Source organism: Sus scrofa, chromosome 15 (genome assembly GCF_054392235.1).
Source record: "Sus scrofa isolate SSC_HxYL_T2T_F1_AM1 chromosome 15, Sscrofa_HxYL_maternal_Yorkshire_Landrace_v2.0, whole genome shotgun sequence".
Taxonomy (NCBI): domain Eukaryota; kingdom Metazoa; phylum Chordata; class Mammalia; order Artiodactyla; family Suidae; genus Sus; species Sus scrofa.
The window spans coordinates 61,592,756-61,618,551 of NC_139397.1; the positions used below are offsets into that span (position 1 = coordinate 61,592,756).

At 35.8% G+C, this 25,796-nt stretch overlaps 1 protein-coding gene and 1 pseudogene across 5 annotated transcripts in view; one reads left to right on the top strand and one right to left on the bottom strand.

The window, feature by feature from the left end:
• Positions 1 to 25,796, bottom strand: part of ADAM32 (ADAM metallopeptidase domain 32) — a 129,125-nt gene that overhangs the window by 44,551 nt on the left and 58,778 nt on the right. For 4 of the 5 annotated variants that reach the window (XM_085001074.1, XM_085001073.1, XM_021075123.2 and 1 more), the window contains 2 exons: positions 18,019 to 18,196; positions 2,380 to 2,472 (listed from right to left, as the gene is read on the bottom strand). In XM_085001074.1, coding sequence (XP_084857200.1) covers positions 2,380 to 2,472; positions 18,019 to 18,196 — 271 coding nt within the window. The remainder of the gene's footprint in view (positions 1 to 2,379; positions 2,473 to 18,018; positions 18,197 to 25,796) is intronic. The other variant, XM_085001075.1, reaches the window with a different exon arrangement.
• LOC100521755 (phosphatidylinositol N-acetylglucosaminyltransferase subunit Y-like) lies at positions 5,031 to 5,245 on the top strand (annotated as a pseudogene).

The following is a 25,796-nucleotide window of genomic DNA, read 5'->3' on the forward strand; positions in this document are numbered from 1 at the left end:
ATGGCCATCATCAAAAAGTCTACTGGAGTTCCCGTCGTGGCGCAGTGGTTAACGAATCCGACTAGGAACCATGAGGTTGCAGGTTCAGTCCCTGCCCTTGCTCAGTGGGTTAACGATCCGGCGTTGCCGTGAGCTGTGGTGTAGGTTGCAGACGCGGCTCGGATCCCGTGTTGCTGTGGCTCTGGCGTAGGCCGGTGGCTACAGCTCCGATTAGACCCCTAGCCTGGGAACCTCCATATGCCGCGGGAGTGGCCCAAGAAATAGCAACAACAACAACAACAACAACAACAAAAAAGACAAAAGACAAAAAAAAAAAAGTCTACAAACAAGAAGTGCTGGAGAGGGTGTGGAGAAAAAGGAATCCTAGTACACTCTTGGTGGGATTGTAAATTGGTGCAACCACTGTGGAAAACAGGATGGAGATGCCTCAGAAAACTAAACATAGAACTCCCATTTGATCCAGCAATCCCACTCCTGGGCATCTACCCAGAGAAAACCACGACTCGCAAAGACACATGTACTCTGATGTTCATTACAACACTATTTGCAATAGCCAAGACATGGAAACAACCTAAATGTCCATCAACAGAGGAGTGGATCAAGAAGATGTGGTACATATACACAATGGAATATTACTCAGCCATTAAAAAGAACGAAATACCTGCATTTTTAGCAACATGGATGGACCTAGAAACTATCATGCTAAGTGAAGTCAGTCATACAATGAGACACCAACATCAAATGCTTTCACTGACACGTGGAATCTGAAAAAAGGACAGACTGAACTTCTTTGCAGAACAGATGCTGAGTCATAGACTTTGAAAAACTTATGGTCTCCAGAGGAGACAGTTTGGGGGGTGGGGCGATGTGCTTGGGCTGTAGGATGGAAATCCTGTGAAATCAGAATGTTATGATCATTATATAACTACAGATATGATAAATTCATTTGAGTAATAAAAAATAATAATACATAAATATTAAATATCTAAAAAAAAAAAAAGATACACGCACCCCAATGTTCACTTCAGCACTATTTACAATAGCCAAGATTTGGAAGCAACCTAAATGTCCATCAACAGAGGAAAGGATAAAGAAGATGTGGTATGGGAGTTCCCTGGTGGCTCAGCAGCTTAAGGATCCATCACTATCACTACTGTGGCTTGGGTTCAATTCCTGGCCCAGGAACTTCCACATGCCATGAGCATGGCCAGAAAAAAAGAAAAAGAAAAAGATGTGGTACATATACACAATGGAATATTAGCTATAAATAATATTTAAGAATGAAATAATGCCATTTGCAGTAACATGGATAGACCTAGAGATTATCATACTAAGTGAAATAAGTCAGACAAAGAAAAACAACTATCATATGATATCACTTACATATGGAATCTAAATAATACAAACAAACTTATTTACAAAACAGAAACAAAACCAGAGTTTGAAAACAAACCTATGGTTACCAAAGGGGACAAACGAGAAAAGGGAGGGATTGGGGGTTTGGGACTGGCATATGCACACTATCATATGGATGGTCAATGGAGACCACTGTATATAGCACAGGGAATTCTGAAAAAGAATGGATATGTTTATATGTATAACTGAATCACTTTGCTGTATAGCAGAAATTAACACAACACTGTAAGTCAACCATACGTCAATAAAAAATTTTAAATGATAAAAAAATAATTTAAAAAAAATGAAAAGTGTTACAGCATTGGGAGCAGGGTCAAGTGAAGAGAGCCCTTCATCTCGGGACAAGGGCATGGCTGGAAAGGAGGTCGCCCCCTTGCCTGTCAAGCACTGAACACTTATGGGGTACCTGGTGCTAAACCATTCTTAGATGACCTGCTTCTGTGTCAAGGTTTCAAACACAGCAGAGCAAGTTCCCTTGCTGCAATCTGTTGTAACTCAGCACTTGACACAGAATTTGTCAAAGAAAGGAAAACACTTTTAAAAAGATAAATGTCACATCTAGTGAGTTTTATTATTTATGTATTTATGGAAAACTGCTATGTCTTTCAATTACATACCTAAAGGTACTCATCACAACCTAAAATAACATTTTTATTTATAAAAATATAAATATTGGCTAAAATAAATGAAAATAGTTCTCTTTAATGAAACTTTTGTATAAAAGAATTCTGTAATGCCCTCAAATCGAGGTTTTAAAACAACACATCATTAGGGAAAACAATGGCATTAGAAGGAGGTTTCAACATCCAGCTATAATTCATAAAATCAAAACATGACCCTGAATTTAGTATATTTTTCTTTATATAAAAGGTCATTTCTTTTACAGCTAAGTATCTAAGTGTTCTAAAGTCTGAGACATAATTCACTGTATACTTGGAAAATATTAATAAACTTAAATCTTACTCGACAGTTGTTGCAGCATGATCCTCTATCACATTGTGCATTTGGTTTCAGCATACAGGTTCGAGGGTTACAACAGCTATCAGGTCCACATTGCTATAAATGAGTGGAATGCACAAGTAAAAATACATCATGGCACTAATAAAAACTTCGGCATAAGCTGTACTATGGGGCTTATTTTTTTATTTGGGGGAAACAATATGTAAGATGTTGATGTCACAGATTTTTACATTTCTAAATAATTAAAATACTAAGGTGGGACTTTAATCCAGGTCAAAACAGAGTAACTGGTGCCTTACTAAAACTCTAATTCAACTAGAAAACCGGGTAGAGTATATAAAACAACTTTTTTCAAAATTTGGATAATAGTAACAGAGAGTTAAATTATAGTCACCAGTGCTTGAAGGGTGAGAGGAAAGGGGATATACTGATCAAAACACAAACTTTCATTTATAAGATGAGTTAGTTCTTAGGATCTAATGTACAGCTTGACTATAGTTGACAATAGTATACTATATATTTGAAATTTTCTAAGGCAGATGAAGTATTTTCACCACACCAAAAAAAAATCATAATTATGTGAGATGATAGACATGTTAACTAGTTTGATTGTGTGAATAATTTCACAATGTATATATATATCAAAACATCACAGGACTTTCCACTATAGTGCAGTGGGTTAATTATCTGGCTTGTCTCTGTGGAGGTGCCAGTTCAATCCCCAGCCCAGAACAATGGGCTAAAGGATCAGCATTGCTGCAGCTGTGGCATAGGTTACAACTCTGGCTTGGATTTGATCTCTGGCCCAGGAACTTCCATATGTCAGTGTGGGTGGTTGAAAAACAAAACAAAACAAAGACATCAAGTTGTATACTTATACCCATTAATATATACAAGTTTTTTTCCTTTTTTGGTCAATCATACCCAATAAAGTTGGGGGGAAGGGGTGGGCAGAGTTTAGTCCCACTACAAACTTAGAATAGTCCTCAAGACTGTCCTTATTTCTTACACTAATCAAGTTCAGTGGATTCTCAAAACCAGCCTTATGTTTGATAATCTACTGAGAGGACTCACAGAACTCACTGAAAGCTGTTATACTTACAGTTATGGTTTATTACATGGAAAGGATACGAATTAAAATCAGCCAAGAGAAGACACATCCAGGATAGAACTCAAGAGAGGCACTAAATATGGAACTCTTACTGCCTTCACCCCATGGAACAACAGATACAATACTTTCCCAACATTGATATGTGATGCTTCCTTATTCTATGAGTTTCAATATTAGCCTAATATCAAGCCCAGACAAAGACATTACAAGAAAGAAAATTACAGCTCAGTATCTCACATAAACACAGATGTGAAAATTCTCAACAAAAAAGGAAGTTGAATCCAATAATGTATAAAAATAATTATACACTACAACAAAAGGGGATGTGTCACAAGTATGCAAGGCTGGTTTATTATGCAAACATCCATTAATGTAATCCATTATATTAACAGGCTAAAGAAGAAAAATCAATGATCATAACAATTTTGTAGAAAAAGCATTTGAAAAAATCCAACACTCATTTATTATAGCAAGCTAGGAAAAGAGGGAAATTTCTCCATTTGATAACATATAGAAAAAAAAACATAGCTAACATCATACTTATGATAAGAAACTATAAGCTTTCCTCCTAAAAAAGGAACAAAGCAAGGATGCCTCCTCTCACCACTCCCTTCAACATCTTGATGGAATCACTATCTAATACAGTAAGACTGAAAATGAAGTGAAAAATATACAGATAGGAAAGAAGAAATAAAAATGTTTCTGTCCACAGATTACATGATAGCCTGTGTAAAGAATATACCAAATAATTAACCAAAGTACAATAATAATAATAATAAAAACACCTGTGACTACTAAGCAATTATAGCAAGGTTGCTGGATACTAGGTAAATATACAAAATATCCTGTACACCAACAATGAAAAATAAAAATTTGAAATAAAAAACAATACCATTTACATTAGCACCCATATGTTCACTGAAGCACTATTCACAATAGCCAAGACATGGAAACAACCTAAATTGTTGTTTAGGTTGATGAAATCCATTCCTCCATTGACAGATGAATGGATTAAGAAAATGTATATATACACTATGGAATAGTTACTCAGCCATAAAAAAAAACACAAAATAATGCCATTTGCAGCAACATGGATGGAACGAGAGACTCTCATAGTAAGTGAAGTCAGAAAAATAAAGACAAATACCATATGAGATCACTTATATCTGAACTCTAATATATGGCACAAAAGAACCTTTCCACAGAAAAGAAACTCATGGACATGGAGAACAGACTTGCGGCTGCCAAGGGGGAGGGGAAGGGAGTAGGACAGACTGGGAGTTTGGGTAGATGAAAACTATTGCATTTGGAGTGGATAGGCAATGAGATCCTGCTATATAGCACAGGGAATTATATCTAGTCACTTGTGATGAAACATGATGGGAGATAATGTGAGAAAAAAGAAATATATATATGTGTGACTGGGTCACTTTGCTGTATAGTAGAAAACGGACAGAACACTAATCTAACTATAATGGGAAAAAATCATTTAAAAATAAATAAATAAAAAGTCAGAGTGGCAGGTAATAAGAGGGAGAGAAGAATGTTTCTGTCTCTTCCCACACTGACTGTTCTTATTCCACTGATCTCTTTAGGTGGACTGTTAAACTCAGCTTCTGCAGAAGAAAACTTCTCACAGGGTTGCACCAGCACAGCCAGCCAGTGCTTTTACAGTCTGCTCTTGGCGATTACCATATCCATTTATGTGTTCTTCCATTTTGGACTTGCATGGGTATTAAACTCTTTAGACATAATTAATTACAACCACAGTCATGACGATATATGCTAATGATATGCTTGAGTGTCTGTCTCTGAAAGCTCAACTACATGGTAATCCTAGAAACCCATTTAATTTGCAAGAAAGATGCTTTGCTTAGCATTGTCAGAAGTTTAGGACTCTGCAATGCCTAAGCTGCAGAGGCTTCATTATTGCATTTCGGTAGTTGGCCTGTTTTTTGAAAGTTCTGATTTATACCGGGTGTATCAGAAGAAATATTTCAACACAGTGTTTTGTTGGAAATTAACAGCTCTAGCCATCATCTGATGACTTTTTCCTATCCCATTCATAACTAAAAATAACTAATTTGAAATTTTATGTTTGTTTTAGATTCAAAGTCTTTGGTAAAGCCACATATTAAGAATGACTGAAATAATTCCAAAGGAGCTATGCTGGAGTAGTTGTAGAGAACTGCTTTTAGACTAGTGTGATATAAAACTACAATATTCCTCCCGAGGCTTCTGGATTCTATTCTAGCCTGACTTTATCTGGATCCTCTCTCTTTCATTTCTAATATCCACATCCACCACTCCCAACGGGTTCTTCTCAGGTTGGGGACCTCTCCTAGAAGGTCATTACAGTGGTTAAGTTCCAAAAGTTGATAGGAGCAAGATGCTTCAGTTCTTCTAGTCCCAATAATCAACCCCTTGTACTTACCCACAACTAGAGCAGGCAAAAGGCTTTCCAGTTTCAGCTGGGCCTGCTATGTTTTCCATAAACATTTGGTGACTATTTTGGGGTTCTCTCATTCTCAGATTTAGATATTCCCCATTGCTTCCCTATTGTCTCCTGTGCAAATGTTGATACCACAAAAGCCTTGCTCCATACCTGCTTATATTTGGAGGTTCAGGACAATAACTTTTCAATTGGTCTTGTTGTAAATATTATCCATAGGTTTGTCTTTTTCATTCAGTTGCTCCATTTTATAAAAATCTAAAGAGATTCAAAAACTATGCTGCAACTACTTCCTTCCCCACAAAGACTTGCTATATAAATATTCCTTGAACAGAGAGCATCTCCTGTATTGCTGTTTTGTTTTGCTTTTCTTTTTTACATTTTTGGCTTCCCTGTGACATATGGAGCTTCCAGACCAGGGATCAGATCTGAGACACAGTCTCGATCTAAGCTGCAGGTGCAGTGATGCTGGATCCCTAAACCACTGTGCCAGGCAGTGGATTGAACCCACTTCTCAGTGCTCCTAAGATGCTGCTGATGCTGCTGTGCCACAGCGGGAACCCCCTGTATTGCTACTTTGTATTTTATCTGTAAATGTCTACATCAGACAGAATGGGTAATTTTTAAGTTGAAGTGCCTCTATAATTCCCTTTTAAAAATATAATTAACTGGAGACAGGATTAAGATGGCAGAATAGAAGGACTGGAGCTCAACTTCTCTCCTAAAAACAACAAAATTCACAAATAAAGACTGAGCATTCTTCACCCAAATGGACGGGAAACTTTAAAAAAGATATCCTACTCTAGACGAAAAAGAGGAGGATACATCAAGAGGTAGGAGGGGCGATTTCACAATATAAACAATCCCATACCTCCTGGGTGGGAAGTTCCACAGACTGAAAACTAGCTGGTTCACAAAGACTCACCTACAGGAGTGAGAGCTCTGAGCCTCACATCAAATTCTCACGTGTGTGGATCTGGAACAGGGAGACAGAGCCCCTAGAGCATCTGGCATTGAAGGTCAGTGGGGCTTGTGCACAGGAGCTCCACGGAACTGGGGGAAACGGAATTCATGTGCACAGAATTCATGTGCACTGGGTCCCAGGGCAAACCAAAGTCTCCATAGGAATCTGGGTCAAACCTGACTGCAGTTTTTAGAGGACATCCTGGGAAAGCAGGGGTGAATGTGGCTTGTTGTGAGGGAAGGACATTGGAAGCAAAGCTCTTGGGAATATTCAGCAGCTGTGCCTTTCTCTGGAGGTGGCCATTTTGGGAAAATCTGGCCCCACCTGTCAGTCAGCACTGAGAAGCCCCAGAGAATCCTAAAGACTCTATCAGAAAACTGTTAGAACTCATCCACAAATTTGGCAGAGTTGCAGGATACAAAATTAATACACAGAAATTGACAGCATTTCTATACACTAAAAATGAAAGAGCAGAAAGAGAAATTAGGGAAGCAATCCCGTTTACCATCGCATCCAAAAGAATAAAATACCTAGGTGTAAACCTACCTAAAGAGACAAAAGACTTGTACTCTGAAAACTATAACACACTGATGAAAGAAATCAAAGATGACACAAATAGGTGGAAAGACATACCATGCTCTTGGATTGGAAGAGTCAATATTATCAAAATGACTATACTACCTAAGGCAATATACAGATTCAATGCAATCCCTATCAAATTACCACGGACATTTTTCACAGAACTTGAACAAAATGTTTTAAAGTTTGGAAGCAAAAAAGACCCAGAATAGACAAAGACATCCTGAAAAAGAAAAATGGAGTGGGAGGAATCAGGCTCCCAGACTTCAGACTAGACTACAAAGCAACAGTCATCAAAACTGCATGGTACTGGCACAAAGACAGAAATATAGATCAGCGGAACAGGATAGACAGCTCAGAATTCAACCTACGCACCTACGACCAACTCATCTATGATGAAGGAGGCAAGAATACACAATGGAGAAAATACAGCCTGTTCAATAAGTGGTGCTAGCAAAACTGGACAGCCACATGGAAAAGAATGAAATTAGAATACTCCCTAACACCATACACAAAAATAAACTCAAAATAGATTAAAGACCTAGATATAAGACCAGACACTTTAAAACTCTTAGAGGAAAACATAGGCCAAACACTCTCTGACATAAATGACAGAAACATCTTCCCAGACCCACCTCTTAAGAGTATTGACAATAAAAATAAAAATAAACAATGGGACCTAATCAACTTCAAAGTTTCTGCACAGCAAAGGAAACCCTAAGCAAAATGAAAAGACAACCCATAGAATGGGAGAAAATCTTTGCAAGTGAATCAACTGACAAGGGATTAATCTCCAAAATTTATAAACAACTTCTGCAGCTCCATACCAAAAAACAAACAACCCCATCAAGAAATGGGCAGAAGATCTAAACGGACAGTTCTCAAAAGAAGACATACAGATGGCCAAAAAACACATGAAAAGATGTTCAACATCACTCATAATTAGAGAAATGTAAATCAAAACCACTCTGAGGTACCACCTTACACCAGCCAGAATGGCCATCATCCAAAAGTCTACAAACAAGAAGTGCTGGAGACGGTGTGGAGAAAAAGGAACCCTAGTACACTCTTGGTGGGATTGTAAATTGGTGCAACCACTGTGGAAAACAGGATGGAGATGCCTCAGAAAAATACACATAGAACTCCCATCGGATCCAGCAATCCCACTCCTGGGCATCTACCCAGAGAAAACCACGACTCGCAAAGACACATGTACTCTGATGTTCATTGCAACACTCTTCTCTATAGCCAAGACATGGAAACAACCTAAATGTCCATCGACAGAGGAGTGGGTCAAGAAGATGTGGTACATATACACAATGGAATATTACTCAGCCATTAAAAAGAACGAAATACCTGCATTTTTAGCAACATGGATGGACCTAGAAACTATCATGCTAAGTGAAGTCAGTCATACAATGAGACACCAACATCAAATGCTTTCACTGACATGTGGAATCTGAAAAAAGGACAGACTGAACTTCTTTGCAGAACAGATGCTGAGTCACAGACTTTGAAAAACTTATGGTCTCCAGAGGAGACAGTTTGGGGGGTGGGGCGATGTGCTTGGGCTGTAGGATGGAAATCCTGTGAAATCAGAATGTTATGATCATTATACAACTACAGATGTGATAAATTCATTTGAGTAATTAAAAAATATATAATTAACTCATAGTTGTTGCTGTTTTCTAATTTAAAAAATCAAGTTACTTCATTGCGTGGGGACTGAGATTGGTTGTTGGTTGGCTGTTTTTATCCACATCCATTAACTCAACCACTTTAAACCGAGTCAAAAGTATACCGAAAATGAAGAGATGTGCCACAAGAAATATAAGGCACAGCCTACCAGAAATCTGGTCAGGAATGAAGAGATGTGCCACAAGAAATACAAGGCACAGCCTACCAGAAATCTGGTCAGGTTATGGCTTGGAGAACAGGACCAGCAATCCACAGCAAAATTGCCAAAAGTGACAGGTAAGATTTAGAGCAAGAGTCAGCAAACATTTTATGTCAAGGGCCAAAGAGTAAATATTTTAGGCTTTATGGGCAATACAGTACCTGCTACAATTATTCAACTCTAAATGTACTAACAATATCCTCAGTACCAGCATTGTGCCTAGCATGTAAAAGACACTCAATACTTTCCTCTTTATTCAACAGATATTTTTTTAAAAAAGGAAAAAAATAAAACTACAATAAAAGGTAAATTTCATGTACCTGCCAAAATTCTGAGTTTGTAAAATTACGTTCATTTCTTTGGCATCAGATGATCATATTAATAAGATATTAATACTTTCCATAAAACAAAAAATCTTCAAATCATGTATCTGATAAGGGGTTAATATCCAAAATACATAAAGAACTTATACAACTCAAATAACAAAGTAAGAAATAATCAACTAAAAAAATGGGCAGAGAACTTTAATAGCTATTTTTCCAAAGAAGACATATAGATGTCCAGCAGGCACATGGAAAGATATTCAACATAACTAATTATTAGGGAAATGCACATCATACCCACAATGAGCTATCACCTCATACCTGTTAAAATAATATTATCAAAAAGAAAAAAGTAACAAATGTCAGAGAAGATGTGGAAAAAGGGAACCCTAGTACACTGTTGATGGGACTATAAATCAGTGTAGCCAGAGTTCCCATCATGGTGCAGTGGAAACGAATCCAACTAGGAACCATGGGGTTGTGGATTCAATCCCTGGCCTCACTCAGCAGGTTAAAGATCTGGCGTTGCTGTGAGCTATGGTGTAGGTTGCAGATGTGGCTCAGATCCAGCATTACTGTGGCTCTGGCATAGGCCAGCAGCAACAGCTCTGATTAGACCCCTAGCCTGGGAACCTCCATATGCCATGGGTATGGCCCTAAAAAGACCAATAAATACATAAATAAATAAATAAACAGTAAATTGGTGCAGCCACTATGTAAAATAGTATGGTGCAAAAAATTAAAAATAGAATTACCATACAAACAAGAGCCTACAATATGCTGTCTATAAGAGACCCACCTTAGGGCAAAGGACACATATAGATTGAAAGTTAGGGGATGGGAAAAGATATTTCATGCATGGACAAGACAGGAAAGCAGGAGTTGCAATTCTCATATCAGACAAAAGAGACTTTAAAATGAAGGCCATAAAGAAAGACAACGAAGGACATTATTTAATGCTAAAAGGATCCATTCAAGAAGAGGATATTTTAATTGTCAATATACATGCCCCTAATATAGGAGCACCCAGACTAACACTAACAGACATAAAAGGAGAAACTGATGAGAATGCAATAATAGTAGGAGCCTTTAACAGCCCACTCACATGAATGGACAGATGCTCTAGACAGAAAAATCAATAAGGCAACAGAGATCCTAAATGACACAATAGAAATGTTAGACTTAATCTACATTTTCAGGACATTACATCCAAAAAAAATCAGAATATACATTCTTCTCAAGTGCACATGGAACATTCTCAAGGATCAATCCCATACTGGGGCACAAAGCTAACCTCAACAAATTTAAGAGCATAGAAAATGTAGGGAAGAAACTCAATACTGCAATTGAGTATAAATTTGGGGGCATGATGCTAAAGTGACAAACAAAAGAAAAAAATCAACAAATGGGATATCAAACTCAAAAGCTTCTACACATCAAAAAACAATTAACAAAATGGAAAAGACAATCTACATAAACGGATACAACTTTTGCAAACCATGTATCAGATAAGGGGTGATATCCAAAATATATAAAGAACTTAATTTAATAAGCAAAAACAAATAATCCAATTTTACAAATGGGCAAAAGAACTAAATAGATATTTTTCCAAAGGAGACATATGGATGGACAACAGGTACATGAAAATATGTTCACCATCACTAATCATCAAGAAAATGCAAATCAAAACCACAATGAGAGATCACCTCACATGTATTAAAACAGCTTTCATCAAGAAGACAAGAGAGAACAGGTGTGAGTAAGGATGTGGTAAAAGGGAAAGACTTATACACTGTAAATGGGACTGTAAATTGGTCCAACCACTGAGGAAAACAATATGGAAGTTCCTCAAAAAATTAAAAATAGACCTATCATATGATCCAGCAATTCCACTTCTGTGTATATAACTAAAGGAAACAAAACAGCATTATTTATAATAGCAAAGATATAGAAACAACCCAAATGCCTATCAATGGATTAATGGGAAAAAGAAAAGATGTGGTATACATATACAATGGAATGTTATTCAGCCATAAAAAAGGATGCTATTTTCCCATTTGCAACATCTATGGACCTTGAGTACATTATGCTATGAGATACGTCAAACAGAGAAAGGCAAGTACTGTGTAATATCACTTATGTGTGGAATCTAAAAAAACTTAAACCTGTGAAAAACAGTAAAACACTGGTCACCAGAGGTCAGGGGAAGCAAAGTAATAGAGTGATGGAATTTAAGGGTACGAACTTAAAACAAGTAGTAAATAAGCCATAGAATACTAATGCACAATATAATCAACATAGACAATAATATTGTATACTAATTATGTAATGTAATACATATCACTATATCAGCAATCATATTATATATAAATGTATCACAGCAACACACTGAACAACTTAAACTTACAGTATTACACTTCAAATTTTTCAACTTAAAAACTCTCAGTTAAGTAGAATGGAAAAATAAAAAGTAATTTCTCCACTATGGTAAAGGGCACCTGTTAAAAACAAACAAACAAAAAAGCTTATATCTAATATCATGTTAAATGGTGAAAGTCAGAAAACTTTCTTAAAAAGCAAAGAAGACAATGCTCAGTACTTCCAATCAACACTAAATACAATGTGAATTCAGAAAAGTCCACTGTAATTTTTATAGTGCTAAATAACTACAATTGCTAAATAAAAGTTTTAAACACTATCAAAACAAGAAACCCACAGAAGAACTAAATAAAGAAGGTCCAAATAAGTGGAGAGATACAACATGTGCATAGACTGGCAGTTCAATATTGGTAATAAAGTAACTTCCCCAAAATTGATGTATCAATACAACACAATTCCAAACAAAGTCTTTACATTTAGTTGTTGATTCTCCAATTTACATGGCAATAAAAAGGTCTTAGAATAGTGAAACTATCTCAGAAAAGAGGATCAAAGTTTGCTAATTTACATAATCTGTTTTCAAGACCTATTATTAAAGTACATTAGTTAAGACAGTGTAGAATTAGCATAAGGACAAATAATAGAAAAGAATTCAGGGAAATACACATATATGGTCATTTATCATTATAGGAATGGGTGTCAATGGTTCTCTAAATGTTTGGTGAATTCACCTATTGAAGCCATCTGGTCTTGGACTTTTTTTATTGGTAGTTTTTTTTTTATTATTATTACTACTGATTCAATGTCATTACTGGTAACTATCCTGTTCATAATTTCTATTTCTTCCTGGTTCAGTCTTAGGAGAGTATACATTTCCAGGAATTTGTCAATTTCTTCCACGTTGTACATTTTACTGGCATATAATTGAAGTATTATATTATGGTCCTCTGAATTTCTGTGGTGTCAGCTGTAGCTTCTCGTTTTTCATTTCTGATTGTATTGATATAGGCTCTCTCTTTCTTGATGAGCCTGGCTAAAGGTTTATAAATTTTATCTCTCTCAAAAAGAATGGCTCTTAGTTTCACTGATCTTTCTATTTTTTTAGTTTCTACTTCATTTATTTCTGCTATAAATATTTATTATTTTTTTGCATCTATTAACTTTGGGGTATTTTTTTCTTTTATAGTTCCTGTATGTGTAAGAATGGGGGTGGGTTGGCCATGTCCATGGCATGTGGAAGTTCCCAGGCCAGGAATCATACTTGCACCACAGCAGTGACCCGAGCCACTGCAATACAGTTCCAAATCCCTAACCCACTGTGCCACATGAGCACTTCTAGATTAGGTTTTCTCATTTCCTGAGGTAAGCTTGTATCACTAAAAACATCCCTCATAGAACTGCTTTTGCTTTGACCCATAGATTAGATTTTGGATCATTGTTTCTTGCTTTCATTTATCTACAGTTTTTTTTTTTAATTTCCTATTTGATTTCTTCAGTGATCCATTGGTTGTTTAGCAGTATATTGTTTAGTCTAGACATATTTGTGGTTTTTGCACTTTTCTTGTAGTTGATATCTAGTCTCATAGCATCCTAGTCAGAAAAGATGCTTGATAGCTTTATATGATTTCCATTTTCTTAAATTTACTGAGACTTATTTTGTGGCCTACCATGTTATCTATCCTGGAGAATAGTACATGGGCACTTGAAAACAACATGTATTATGCTGCTCTGGGGTGGGGTGCTTTATATTTACATTTATTAATTCCATATAGTCTAATGTGTCACTTAAATCCAGTATTTTATGATTTTCTGTCTGGATGATCTGTCCATTGACATAAATCAGGTGTCAAAGTTTCCTACTATTATTGAGTTACTACCAATTTCTCCCCTTACGTCTGTTAATACTTGCTTTATGTAGTTAAGTGCTCCAATGTTGGATGCATGAATATTTACAAACGTTACATCTCCCTGGATTGATTCCTTGATAATTATACGATGCCCTCTTTTGGCCAAGACTTCTAAAATATAAAGAAGAAAAAAACAGAGATAAAGAATACAAAACAATTTCGAGAAAAGAAGAGCATAGCTGGAGGTGTCATACTCCCTGACTTCAAATTATGATACAAAGAGACAGTCATCAAAACAATATGACACTGGAACAAAAACAGACCCATTGATCAATGGAACAGAGAAGAGAGCACAGAAATAAGCACATGCATTTATGGTCAAATAATTGTCAGCAAAGGAGGTAAGATAATACAATGGGGAAAAGACAGTCAATTAATAAGCAGTGCTAGGAAAACTGGACATCTACATGAAAAAAATAAAACTGAAATGTTTTCTCATGCCATATATTAAAATAAACTCAAAATAGATTAAATACATATATCTTTATAAAATTCCTAGAAGAAAGCATAGGCAGAACACTCTGACATGAACTGCAACAGTACTTTTTGGACCTGTCTCTTAAGGCAAAGGAAATAAAAGCAAAAATAAACAAATCGGACTAAAAGCTTTTGTACAGCTCAGGAAACTACTGGCCAAAGGCAAAGATAACCTACTGAATATGAGAAAATTTTTGCAAATAATATGAATCATAAGGGGTTAATATCCAAAATATATAAATAGCTCATACAGCTCAACATAAAAATTTTTTTTAAATGGGCAGAAGGGAGTTCTCTTGTGGTACAGTGTGTTAAGACTTTGGCATTTTTATTGCAGTGGCTTGGGTCACTACTGTGGCATAGGTTCAATCACTGACCCAAGAACTTCTACATGCCATAGGCATGACCAAAAATAAAAAATAAAATGAGCAGAAGACCTGAAAACACATTTTTCCAAAAAAGACACATGGATGGCCAGTAGGTACATGAAAAGATGCCAACATCACTAATCATTAGGGAAATGCAATCAAAGCCACAATAAGACATCAACTCACATATGTCAGAATGGCTATCATCAAAAAGAGCACAAATAACAAATGCTGGAGAGTATGTGAAAAAAGGGAACCATTATATACTATGTTTTCCACTATGGGAAACAGCATGGAAATTCTTCAGAAAACTAAAAACTGAACTATCATATGATCCAGCAATTCCACTCCTGAGTATATATCCAAAGAAAACAAAAACACTAAATCAAAAATATACATGCACCCTAAAGTTCATAACAGCATTATTTACAATTGTCAAGATATAGAAGCAGCCTGTGCCAATCAACAGAAAAATAGATAATGAAGATATGGACTGTGTGTATACATATATACACATAATATAACATTTCTCAGCCATCAGAAAGAATGAAATTTTGCTATTTGCAACTATATGGATGGACCTAGGGGGTATTATGCTTAGTGAAATAAGTCAGACAGAGAAAGACAAATACTCTATGTTATCACCTTTATGTGAGGAATATAAAAAATAAAACAAACAAATGAATATAACAAAACAGAAACAAACTCTCAGATATAGAGACCAAACTAGTGGTTACCAATGGCAAGAGGAAAAGGTTGAGGGTGAGAGAGGGGTAGATAATTAAGAGGTACAAACTACAATGTATAAAATAAATAAGCTACAGGGATATATTGTACAGAACTGGGAAATATAGCCAATATTTTATAATAACTTTAAATGGAGTACAATCATTAAAAATATTGAATCACTATGTTGTATATCTAAAACTAATGTAACATTTTAAATCATTAATACTCATAAAAAAAGAAATATGCACCCCTATGTTCATTTTGAAGTATTATTTACAATAACCAAGAAATGGAAGGAATCTAAGTGCATATCAATAGATAAATGACAAAGATGTGGTACATATATACAGTGGAATATTACTAAGCCATAAAAAATAAAATGCCATTTGAAAAAGTGTGGATAGACCTAGAGTATGCTATGCTAAGTGAAATAAGTTAGGCAGAGACAAATGCCATATGATTTCACTTACATGTAGAATCTAAACACATAACAAATGAATAAACATAGCAAAAATATAACTGAATTACAGATACAGAGAACAAACAGGTGGTTGCCAAAGGGTAGGGGTTTGGAGGAGGAAAGAAATGGATGAGGGAGATTAAGAGGTAAAATTCCAGTTGTAGGAGTTCCCATTGTGGCTCAGTAGTTATGAACCCGACTAGTATCCATGAGGATGCAGGTTCAATCCCTGGCCTCGCTCAGTGGGTTAAGGATCTGGCATTGCCATGAGCTGTGGTGTAGGTCACAGGCGTGGCTCAGATCCTGTGTTGCTACTACGGCTGTGGCATAGGCCGGCAGCTGTAGCTCCAATTCAACCCATAGCCTGGGAACTTCTGTATGCTGCAAGTGTACAAAACAAAAAAAAATAATAAAAACAAAAAAAAATTCTAGTTGCAAAAAAATAAGTTATGAGAATAAAATATACAGTGTGGGGAACAAAGTATGTAATCTCTTTGGTGAGAAATCATAACAAAAGTTATGGTAATTATTTTGAAATGTACAGAACTATTGAATCACTATGTTATATAATAGGAATTAGTATAGTATTATAGGTCGGTTTAAAAAAGAAAAAATCAGAGTTCCCATCGTGGCTCAGTGGTTAACAAATCCAACTATGAACCATGAGTTTGCGGGTTCAATCACTGGCCTTGCGCAGTGGGGTAAGGATCCGGCTTTGCTGTGAGCTGTGGTATAGGCTGCAGATGCGGTTTGGATCCTGCGTTGCTGTGGCTGTGGTGTAGGCTGGCAGCTACAGCTCCGATTTGACCCCTAGCCTGGGAATCTCCATATGCTGCAGGAGTGGCCCTAGAAAAAGGCCCAAAAAAAAGACAAAAAAAAAAAAAAAAAAAGAAAGAAAAAAATCTATATCTGAATTGTGCCAATACTTATGTTCATTTGTGAAAACTCATCTACCTCTATACTTAACAATGGTTGCGTTTTATTGTATGTAGATTATGCCTCCAACAAAACTGATTTAAAATCAGATAAAGAGGGAGGAATTGTTCTACCAAATGGTAAAACATAATACAAAGGCATAGTATTAAAACAATGTGATATGAATACAAGTTTGTCTTGACTCATGTATGTATCCAACCCAAATATCATTTCTATCTATGGTGTAATCATGAACATTTATGGTATCTGCAACACTGCTGCAAATACTGAACAGTCTAGAAGCATTATAACCTGGGCCTTGTGCATTCATTATATTTTCAGGGCTTCTCTATCAAGTTAATAAAGTCACCCAACATTCAGACTACAACAGAAACAGTCTTCCCTCCCCATACTGCTGATTCCATTGTGAGATAAAACCCTAAAGGATACTTGATGGTCTGCTCACGCATTAATCTTCAATAAGACACTTGGAGTTCCCGTCGTGGTGCAGTGGTTAACGAATCTGACTAGGAACCATGAGGTTGCGGGTTTGATCCCTGGCCTTGCTCAGTGGGTTAAGGATCTGGCATTGCTGTGAGCTGTGCTGTAGGTTGCAGACACGGCTCAGATCCGGCATTGCTGTAGCTCTGGCTTAGGCCAGCGGCTATAGCTCTGATTAAACCCCTAGCCTGGGAACCTCCATATGCCATGGGAGCGGCCCTAGAAAAGACAAAAAAAAAAAAGACCAAAAAAAAAAATCTTCAATAAGACACTTATCAAATGTCTAAAGTTATCCACAGGTTTGGAAAGTTTTTATATATTTAGTTTGGAACCAAAAGGTTATTCTAGACTTCCTCTTCTTCCTATCAGCAATAATATTTTTGGAATATTCTTATATTTGTCACAAACTCATTAACCTATTAAATCTAGATGGTATATTCTCATATGTATTTCAACCCTGATTTCATTACTGCCAATATTCTGCATGGTACTCAGTCATATTTGAGATACATAACATTTATGACAGAGACTAAAACAATACATTTATTTATTTATTAATTTTCATAGTTTTCAAACTTACTTCCTCAGTACCACAGTCACAGATTTCATTTATCTCCACTCTGCCATTGCCACAGATTGATGCTGGAGGCATTTGCATTTGCGGCTTATTCTGAAGACACTGGGCACCCACATTTGAAATGAAATTTTCAAAGTCACTCAAACTGCAACTGCTAAAAGTCTTCACACCACTGGATTGCCTAAAGATGAATCCACATAACATCATTAGCAGTATACTTCTGAAAACACAATTCTCTATTATATAATTATTTTCAGAAGGTTGAACTTGGGAGTTCTCATTGTGGCTCAGGGGGTTAAGAACCCAACTAGTATCCATGAGGATTCAGGTTTGATCCCTGACCTTGCTCAGTGGGTTAAGGATCTGGCATTGCTATGGGATGCATTGTAGATCACAGATGTGGCTCAGATCTGGCACTGCTATGGCTGTGGCATAGGCCAGCAGCTGCAGCTCCAATCTGACCCCTAACCTGGGAAGTCTGGGAAGTTCCATATGCTGTAGGTACGGCCCTAAAAAAAAAAAAAAAAAAAAAAAAAAAAAAAAAAAAAAAAAGTGAAAAGCCAAAAGCATTTCTTCTAAGATCAGGAATAAGACAAGGATTCTCACTCTCACTAATTTTATTCAACATAATATTGGAAGTCCTAGCCGGAGCAATAGACTAGAAAAAGAAATAAAAGGAATTCCAATTGGAAAGAAGGAAATAAAACTATCACTTTGTGCAGATGACACAATACTATAGATAGAAGATTCTAAAGTCACTGCCAAAAAACTACTAGAACTCATCAATGAATTCAGTAAAGTTTCAGGATACAAAATTAATATATACAGAAATGTGATGCATTTCTAAACACTAACAACAAACTATCAGAAAGAGAAATTAAGAAAACAATCCCATTTACAACTGCATCAAAAAGAATAAAACACTTAGGAAAAAATATAAAGAGGTAAAACCACTGTTCTTGGAAAACTGTAAGACAGTGACGAAAAACTGAAAATGACATGAGGTTAATATTGTTAAAATGATCATACTACCCAAGGTAATCTACAGATTCAATGCAATTCCTATCAAAATATTAATGGTATTTTTCATAGAACTAGAACAAGTAATTCTAAAATTTGTATGGAAACACAACAGATTCCAAATAGCCAAAGAAACCTTGAAAAAGAACAGATTTGGAGGTATCACACTTCTTGATTTCACACTATGGTACAAAGTGCCAGTCATCAAACAGTACAATACTGGCACAAAAACAGACACATACAGAAGAAGAACAGAACAGAGAGCCCAGAAATAAACTCATCCACCTATAGTCAGTTTATCTACAGCCAAGGAGGTAAGTATATACATTAGACCATTGTTTACAATAGTTAAGAAAGCAACCTATGTGCCCATCAATAGATGAGTGAGTACAGAAGATGTATATATGCAATGGTATATTATGGTGTATATATGCAATGGTATATTATGGTGTATATATGCAATGGTATATTATGCAGCCATAATAAGAATAAACCTTGCCATTTGTGATAACATAGATGGAACTAGAGGGTATTATGGTAAGTGAAATAAGTCAGCCAGAGAAAGATAAATATTGTATGACTTCACTTACATGTGGAATCTAAAAAAAAAAAAAAATGAACTAGCATAAACAGAGGTTATAGATACAGAGAACAAACAGGTGGTTCCCAGAGAGGAAGAGGAGAGGAAAGAAATAGGTAAAGGAGATTAAGAGGTACAAACTTCTAGCTGCAAAATAAATGAGTCACAGATGTAAAATGTACTGTGTTGGGAACAGTGACTATGTAATATCTTCTACGGTGACTTATCATAACTACATTTATCATGGTGATCATTCTGAAATGTATACAAATATCAAACCACTATGCTGTATAACAGGAACTAACAAAACAAACAAATAAAAAACTCATAGAAAAAGAGGTCAGATATGTGGATACCAGAGATGGGGTGAGGGAAAGGGGAATTTCATGAAGGCAGTCAAAAGGCACAAACTCCCAGTTTGAAGTAAGTACCAGGGACGTGATGTACATTATAAATATAATTAACACTGCTCTATGTTATACATGAAATTTGCTAAGAGAATAAATCCTAAAAGTTCTCATCACATGGAAGAATTTTTTTTCTATTTCTTTAATTTTTTTATCTATGAGGTGATGGATGTTCACTAAACTTATTGTAATAATCACTTCATGATGTATGTATATCAAATCATTATACTGTAGGTAAATCAAATCATTATACACCCTAAATTTACACAGTGATGTATGTCAACTATATCTCAATAAAACTGGAAGAAAAAATGATACATTTTATTTTTTATATGCATTGCAAACAAAATCTACCTAGGAGAAAGTTCTAAGCTTCTGGTGTGGACGTATACAAATTCTTGCACCTAGTGAAAAAAAAATATGATTATATATGTGTATAATGTCTCTGCCTAGATGAAAAACAACTAAAATGATGGCATGGAGAAAACCAAATATCCATTTATGTCAATTCCCAGATATATCAACAACACTGCAAACTTCTATTTCCTTCATTTTTCCCTTGAACAAATTAAGAATCAAACTCTTTGAAAGTCTGAATCTCTTATATTTCAGTGGTTTTCTAATGTTTACTTATGTTTTATATTACATATATAGAGTGATAGATAAATTCACTAAATTTAAGTTGCTTGAGGCAGGAATTCTGTCATCTTTCTTGTTGGTATCACTTATTACCTGCACAATTCCAAGCAAACATAGAATCAATTGTCTATTGATTCTTCCTAATAACAACTTTCATTAAACAGACTGTATGTACTGTGCTTGGTTCTGAGCTTTCTCAAAGATTTCACAGAAACTGTACATTAATTAAAATTGTATATAATTATGTCCATATACCACTAATAAAAATAACTTCAGAGACTATTTCCACAGAATTAGTCACTCCACATGTCATACAATTTGTAAGGTTAAAAAGGCAAATGAGGAGTTCCCGTCGTGCCTCAGTGGTTAATGAATCCGACTAGGAACCATGAGGTTGCGGGTTCGGTCCCTGCCCTTGCTCAGTGGTTTAACGATCCGGCGTTGCCATGAGCTGTGGTGTAGGTCGCAGACGTGGCTCAGATCCCGCGTTGCTGTGGCTCTGGTGTAGACCAATGGCTACAGCTCCAATTCGACCCCCAGCCTGGGAACCTCCATATGCCTCAAAAGTGGCCCAAGAAAATGGCAAAAAGGCCAAAAAAAAAAAAAAGGCAAATGACATTTATTGAGCACCTATTATCAACCAGATAGTGTATTCCAAAGGAATAAAATTTATTCCAAATTATTTAATCCTCACCACAAATCAGAGAGGTTAGTATTGTCATCAACATTTTATAGAAATTGAATTAAAGTTTAGAAAAGCTAGAGACCTCATCAAACCCAGACAGTTTGTGAATTAGCAGGATCAATATTCATACAAAGTTATTTAAGACTCAAATTCAGGTACTTTTTACTCAAAAATTTGTCTATGTGCCGCAGCTACAGTTCGGATTTGATCCCTGGCCCAGAAACTTTCATATGCCATGGGTGTGGCCTCCCCCAAAACATTCATCTATGAATACTAAATAATTCAATAAAATATTTACTATTAATTATTAACAGATATTTTACTATAAACCATACATTTTGATAATCTTATCATCCAAACTAAAAGGTAAAAAAGAATTTTAATTAAAAAATCTATATTGGGCGTTCCTGCTGTGGCTCAGTGGGTTAAGAACCTGACTAGTATCCATGAGGATACAGGTTCCATCCCTGGCTTCATTCAGTGGATTAAGGATCCAGCGCTGCCACAAGTTGCACCTTAGGTGGCAGATGCGGCTTGGATCCAGTGTTAACTGTGGATGGGGGGTAGGCTGGCAGCTGCAGCTCCAATTTGATCCCTAGCCTGGGAACTCCATATGCCATATGTGCAGCCCTAAAAAGAAAAAAAAACAAACTATAACATTTTGGATCTGGAAACTGTATAGAATCCCCAATTATTCACCTTTTTTCTGCCCATTTAGCAGTTCTTAACTAAGAACATGTGTTTCCAGAGTTTATTTGAATCAATTATCTGAAGTTTTTCTTATTTATTATTAGGTTGAGATTTTGCACTCTAAATTCTAATGCTATGTTATTTTGCTCCCAAATTATTTTATAAAAGCTTACTGAAATATGATATAACTAGACTAAATTCTGTATTCAAAGAACAGAGAAATTACATGACAGAAAGAAATTATGGGGGAAAAAAAAGTAGTGCTCTCTACCGTTTTTCTGAAGTTGGGGTTAGCACTTCGGAGCATCTTTTACACTATGTCATTTTCCTTTCAGAGTCTGTCTCTTGTCTACACTTCTTTCCCCAAAATTTCCATATTCTTACTGCTCTTCTGTATGCCTACACCACCATTTTTTATTTATTTATTTATTTTTGTCTCTTTGGGGCCACACCTGCAGCATATAGAGGTTTCCAGGCTAGGGGCTGAATTGGAGCTATAGCTGCCATCCTACACCACAGCCACAGCAACACAGGATCTGAGCCACGTCTGTGACCTACACCATAGCCATAGCAACGCTGGATCCTTAACCCACTGAGCGAGGTCAGCGATCAAACCTGCATCCTCATGGATACTAGTCCGATTCATTAACAACTGAGCCACAGCAGGAACTCTTACACCACCATTTTAATACCTCCTAGGTCTTCCTACTCCTCAAAGAAGAAGAGATACCAGCGCAATGACAAATAGCTTACATATATTTTGATTAATTGCATCCTCATAACAACTGTGCAATGCAGCCATCATGATCTTCATTTTTCAGATGAGAAAAATAGGGGTTAGGAAAAATAGCAAACAAGTGAAAGATTCCAAAGCCCACATTCCCCTCAATGCATCCCTTACTCCCAAATGGTATTCCCTCTTCTGTAATCAAATTCTCATAGCTTAATAAAATTGGTTGTAGTAAGGAATTAAGAGAAAGCAATATGAGTAAAATAATTCAATTTCTTTGAGTAACTGATAACCCTTGCCCCTTCCAAATGTTTTTGCCATTTCGTAAAATGGATAGCAAAGCTTCACCATGAGTTTTCCCTAGGTTTCTACATTGATGGTTATTGCTGTTTTCTATGCCTCTTTCCTTCCTCCATTTCTGAACTCATTTGTTTATACAAACTATATCAAAAGTCAGGGTTTAAGATATGACTTACCCACTTTCAAAAAGTGGATATAAATTAAGTCATCAAAACAATACATTAGAAGGATCGAAATGTATAACTGAGTCACTTTGCTGTACAGCAGAAATTGGCATAACATTTTAAATCAACTATACTTTAATCAAAATAATAATAATAAATAAGAAGGATCACTGAAATAAAGTATGAAGTTTGTACAAATATATTTTAATGTTCTCTTGCTACTTGGTTTAAATTAATTCCAATATATTAACTGCCTTCTATACAAAGTCGGTGTGAAGGAGAGAAAATAACAATGCTTTGAGTTAGATAAACTTGTTGACTAGTACCAGTCTTGTAGCTTATGAGGTTTTAAGCAAAGTGGTTAAACTCTCTAAGTCTCAGTTAATTCATCTACAAACTAGAGAGAGTATCCGTCTACTTCATAGGGTTATTGTGAGGATTAAATGTTGGTAAACAAGGAAAGTGCCTAATTCAACTCTCTGGCTTCTAAGTGCCCAAAAAGTCATTGGTGACATTACTGATATCAGCTAAAGTTGGCCACTTACTGTCTGTATATCCAATGTAAAGTCATTTAGGCTCTCTATACTCTATAGCTTTAAAAAAAACACATAGAAAAAGACATATGGCAATAATAGTATTTGCCTTACTTATACGCCTTCTTTGAAAATTACATAAAATAATGTATGAGAGGAGTTCCCGTTGTGACTCAGAGGTTAACGAATCTGACTCGCATCCATGAGGACACGGGTTCAATCCCTGGCCTTGCTCAGGGGTTAAGGATCTGACGTTGTTGTGAGCTGTAGTGTAGGTCGCAGATGTGGCTCAAATCTGGCATTGCTGTGGCTGTTGCATAGGCTGGCAGCTACAGCTTGGATTTGACCCTTAGCCTGGGAACCTCCATATGCCATGGGTGCAGCCCTAAAAAGCAAAAATAATAATAATAGTGATGTATGAGATGTACTGTGGAAATGCAAAAGATATATCTATCTATATTTTCAGATAGATCTTATATATCCATTTATATATCTTATATATGTATATATAAAATTGTTAGATTTTGTAAAAATTAATACTTGCCTTACACATCACAAAAGTTTTGTAAGAAACTGGAGAATACGTGTGAATGCATTTTAAATATCATGGAGCACCACATAAATCTAAAGGCTTATTAACACAGATTTTAAAGCCAGAATGCCTGGGTTCAAAACTCAGGTCTGGCACATACTAGCTATCTAACACAAATAGGTACCCTTTGTATAATTCAGTTTTTCATCTGTGAAGATGAAAATAATATAGGACCTACACTAAAAAGATGTTGTGAGAGTCAAATGACTTAATAGTATGTAAAGTGTCTGGAATGGTCTCTAGGATATAGCAAGTACAATGTAAAAATGTTATTTTTATTACCATTAATATTAGCCTCTGAGTGACCTACACAAAAATCTTGTCATAGCACACTTGAGAATAGTTGACCAAATAGACAACAGGCCCAGAATGGTAATTCTCATATTGTTTATATAGCTATGTAAGTTTTATAGTTAATAAACATTATTATATATTTTATTATACATTTAATAAAATTACATATTTATATGTATAAAATACTAGTTATATATATAAAATCCACAGAATTAATTTGTAATATAAAATGTGTGTATATATGAATATATATGTTTGTGTTTGAGCTATTTTTAGAATGTAAGAGTTAACCTTAGATGGTACTTAGAAGTTCAAAAATTAATGGCTTGTTTTCCCCTTTTTCTTTTTTTTTTTTTTTTTTTTTTTTATCTTTTTAGGGCCACACCTGCAGCATGTGGAGATTCTCAGGCTAGGGGTCAAATCAGAGCTGTAACCACTGGCCTATACCACAGCCACAGCAATATCAGATCCAAGTCGTATCCGTTGCCTACACCACAGCTCACAGTAATGCCGAATCCTTCACCCCCTGAGCAAGGCCAGGGATCAAACCTGTGTCCTCATGGATGCTAATCAGATTCATTTCCACTGAGCCACGATGGGTTTCACTTTTGACTCTTGACTGTTCTTTAGTTATAAATAGGTTATGCTTAGCATTAACCCTTTTTACAAATAAAAAACTATAGAATACTAATGACACGTGCTGTACCCTTTGTATGACACTATGTGGGGAACACTGGCAAATTTAGAAATCACTGTAACTAGTTTGTCACATGCTTGTGGGATTTTACAATTTAAAAAACACTTTCCCATTTTATTTTCTCATTTTATTCTTACCTCACTCTGTGAAATAAGAGAATAGAAATAATCATTCCAATTTCAAAGATGAGAAAAATAAATCTAAGCAAGGACTAGTAATTTATCCAGAGTCAAACACATATTACGCTCTTATGTCATAGTTTTTCAACAACATTAATCTATTCTAAAAGCAAAACCAAAAATTCTATCTAAAAACAAAGGCCAGTTGTTTTTTAGCCTGTTGACATATTTTTAAAGCTCTTTTGAAGTAATTTCATAAAATAGACAGCCTAAGGAGAAATCTTTTGCTAATGTATCTTGAATATAGGACTTATTATCTTTGATGTTCTTA